The sequence below is a fragment of the Hibiscus syriacus genome, unplaced genomic scaffold, assembly GCF_006381635.1.
Source record: "Hibiscus syriacus cultivar Baekdansim isolate YM2019G1 unplaced genomic scaffold, ASM638163v2 tig00010968_pilon, whole genome shotgun sequence".
Classification (NCBI taxonomy): Eukaryota; Viridiplantae; Streptophyta; class Magnoliopsida; order Malvales; family Malvaceae; genus Hibiscus; species Hibiscus syriacus.
Genome location: NW_024062239.1, coordinates 2,745,639 through 2,749,068, shown reverse-complemented (window position 1 = coordinate 2,749,068; position 3,430 = coordinate 2,745,639). Strand labels below are relative to the sequence as shown.

The 3,430-nt window shown below is 37.1% G+C and overlaps 1 protein-coding gene across 1 annotated transcript; it reads left to right on the top strand.

Moving 5' to 3' along the window:
* Positions 1–1,064: 1,064 nt before the first annotated feature.
* Positions 1,065–2,408, top strand: LOC120204495. Its single transcript, XM_039204566.1, has 2 exons — positions 1,065–1,070; positions 1,806–2,408. The coding sequence occupies exons 1-2, from the start codon at positions 1,065–1,067 to the stop codon at positions 2,406–2,408; spliced, it is 609 nt and encodes a 202-aa protein (XP_039060497.1).
* Positions 2,409–3,430: the final 1,022 nt, after the last annotated feature.

Here is a 3,430-nt window from a genome sequence, read left to right as displayed (position 1 = left end):
AAATATTAATAAAAATGTCACGAGATAGAAAAAATATTAAAATAATTTATATCATCACATATTTTATAATTTAAATGATGAAGTGATTAAATTTGAAACAACTTGAAAAGTTTAATAATTAAATAAAAAAATTAAATTTAAAATACTAAAATAAGAGTAAAAAAGATAGTTGGGTGATTAATATTATAAATTACGACAGAACAGAAGAAAGTGATTGTAAAGAATAAATAAAACCCTAGCAGGCGCAAAACCCTTCTGCTCTCCCCCTGTACTTAAACCAAGGAAGTAAATGGAGGAATCAAGGAATGGGGATTGTGAAGAGTGCAACAAGAAGGCGTCAAAATACACGTGCCCAGGTTGCTGCCTCCGCACCTGCAGCCTCCCTTGCGTTAACGCTCACAAGTAACGCACCGGCTGCAATGGCAAAATGAACATCACTTCCTTTGTTCCTCTCTCTAAATTTGACGATAATCTTCTCATCTCAGGTTTCACCTTCGTTTCTTTTTGTTTTATCGATGAAATTCCATTCGATTTTAGTAAACCCAATTTTGCCTTTTAGATTATAATCTGCTGGAGGAAACAAAACGGGTTGTTGAAACTGCTGAAAGAATAAGGTCCAAACTATGTAAGACTACTAACGGCAGCTATCATCCTTGTTTTAAGCTGCCATATCCCCTTCGAACTCTCCGTAGTGTTGCGGCTTCTCGCAGAACTTAGCTCGTGTTTCTCCCCTCTGGGATGCCTAGGAAGGAAGCTAATCAAACTCGATTTAACCACAAGTTCGTCCTTTTTTTTATTCATTCAAAAAATCAATTCATGTATTAACAGGATGGACCGGGGACGGGTGGGGCAGTCACCTGTCAAATTTTTTGATTCTCTTGTATTTTAAATTTTTTCTATGTATTTTATATTAATAATCTGTTTTTGTTAAATTTTATAAGTTCATTACCCTCTAAAATTTTATGAGTTCGCCTTATTTAACATAAAATCTTTTGTTCGTCCTCCATGTATATGATATATCTTTGCTCTCTCTATAGGAAGAAGTGCATTTCATGGACTATTGAATGGCGGTTTCACTCAACGGATGTTGTTTTACTTGACCATGGGTGAGCTTCCGTTTAACACCTGAGGGCCTTGACAATGCTATTTTTTCAAAGCTTTCCCCATTTCTAAATAGCTTTCCCCATTTCTAAATAGGTGTCTGTTTAAGATTCTCGGACATCTGATGCATTGGTTTTTTTTTTATTCTCTTTTTTCCCAGTGTACATGAAGATACAAGCCTCTGCTTATTAATCAAAAACCATCTCCAACCTAGCCCCTGGAATCATTCTATAAGGCGGTTCTGCGAAGTGCAGCTCGATTGCCTCAAGTTTTTTTATTCAAAAATACCCTAAGGTGGTTTTGGCCTCTTGGTTTCATTGTTTTTCTTCTTTTGAATTATATATTCAGAAACCTCCACACACTCATCCTGCTTGTTTGCTTGGTTTTGCCATATTTACTTGGTTTAATATTTGTTGCATTTCCATGTTAAAACTGGAATTAAACACACCAATCCTAGGGATATGTGCAATTCACTGAAGTTTTTACCTCCTTAGATTCTTGAAGTTGTGTTATCTGGATTATGTTTAACACACACATCCTGGATCGGAGTCAATTGAACTGGTGATATCACTCAACACCGACAATCAGCTGTCTGTTTTTTACCTTGAATTATAGATCATATGTATTGATGTCTGCCTTTCACGTTATCCTCTGCTGAATATTATTTTATTCATCCTATTGATGATTATCTCGTTTTGTTATAGGGTATATCACCTTTTTGGGAGTTAGACATAAAGGCCCCAATACGGAAACAATTAGCTGATACGGTTGTTCTAGAGTATCCCGTAATTCATGTACATCTTCCTTCGGAACACTATGATTTTGAAATTGTCAGGAAGAACCTTCCTGCCGACAATAGGAGAGAGAGCAAGGATTCTAACATTGCTAATAATGAAATCCAAAAAGGTGTTACCTTCAGGGAGGAGGAAATAAAAGAGAATGGTAGCTCTTCAGATCCTCAGGTCTTTGATCTTATGAATCATGTTCATCAAATCTCTCCTCAAAGCAAGTCTGAGAAAACATTTGGTAACTCGGTTTTGTCCTTGACGAGAGCTGGGGCAGGGAACAGGGTGCACTCCAGCCCCCTGGCTAAGGTCTCTGGAATTTTCGAAGACATGGAGTTTGAATTTGATCAAGGGTTACTTTATGCGTATTCAGACCTCATTGCCAAAATGAATCCAGATGACTTTCTTGATTTAGAAGGTGAAAATGCTAAGCAACCAGAAACAGAAGATAGAAGGGACCTTTCGAATTCTAGGGGAGTTTTCTTTGCCGAGGAATTGGAGGAAGGGGAGATTGTAGATTAACTTATCACTGTCAGTTTTTCCATGAAGCTGTGCAGCATGAGTAGAGTAAGAATTTATTAAGAGTTGTTGCTTGCTACTGATCATAATTTTCATCTATAATCTGCCCCAGTTTGTCCGTCATTTATGGAGCTAACTCCAGAACTCCGGCACTTACAAGCATGCAGTTTCTTTCATAATGAACAATGGTCGACTATTCGGGAACGCGCAAAGATCGGGACAAATGCTTTGATATCTTGCAACTTCAATAGCTGATATAATATTTCATTCATACAGAAAGATGGCATGCTGACGACACTGTAGTTGTGTGGAAACCCTAGTAGTATTTTGGGCCAATTTGGGCCTGGATCGGTTCTGGACTTTCGGGTTTTAATTTATATCTGTGTCCCGATTTTGTAATATTTGTAATATAATATAATAATAATATAATAATATACATTATATAATAATAAGACTCAGACAAAAATGACTGTCAACACCTTCCACTTCCCATCATGTTAAAAGAGGCAAGGCTCGAGTTCCAAATATACTAATAGAGATAGTTTTACAGTAGTTTCACAGAAAAATAGACAATCTCAATATTTTATTGCTAGCTCGGGTAGATCAACTGGGGAGAGAATTACATGTCAAACATGTGGCAAATTGCACAGTGGAGCATGCAGACATCTCAGTGGAGCTTGTTTCCAATGTGGTGAGACTGGACTTTGCTCGAAACTATCATAAGAAATCTGGGGACAATTTGTCGTAATTTGAAAGATCGGTGGCAGCATCAAATAGAAGCAGAGGAAGGGGTAGATCCAGGGGACAAACCAATTCAATGCAGAGACAAGAGACTTAGGGAGTCGCTAGAATTTACAATATTAAGACTAATGAGGATCAGGATGACCAAGAAATTATAACAAGTATTTTCCATCTTTTTGATGAGCCTGTATTTGTTTTAGTTGATCCTGGTTCAACACACTCATACATCAGTAGCAAATTGGTTAAAATTAGAGGAAACCCTTTAGAACCAATTATGAGCGATA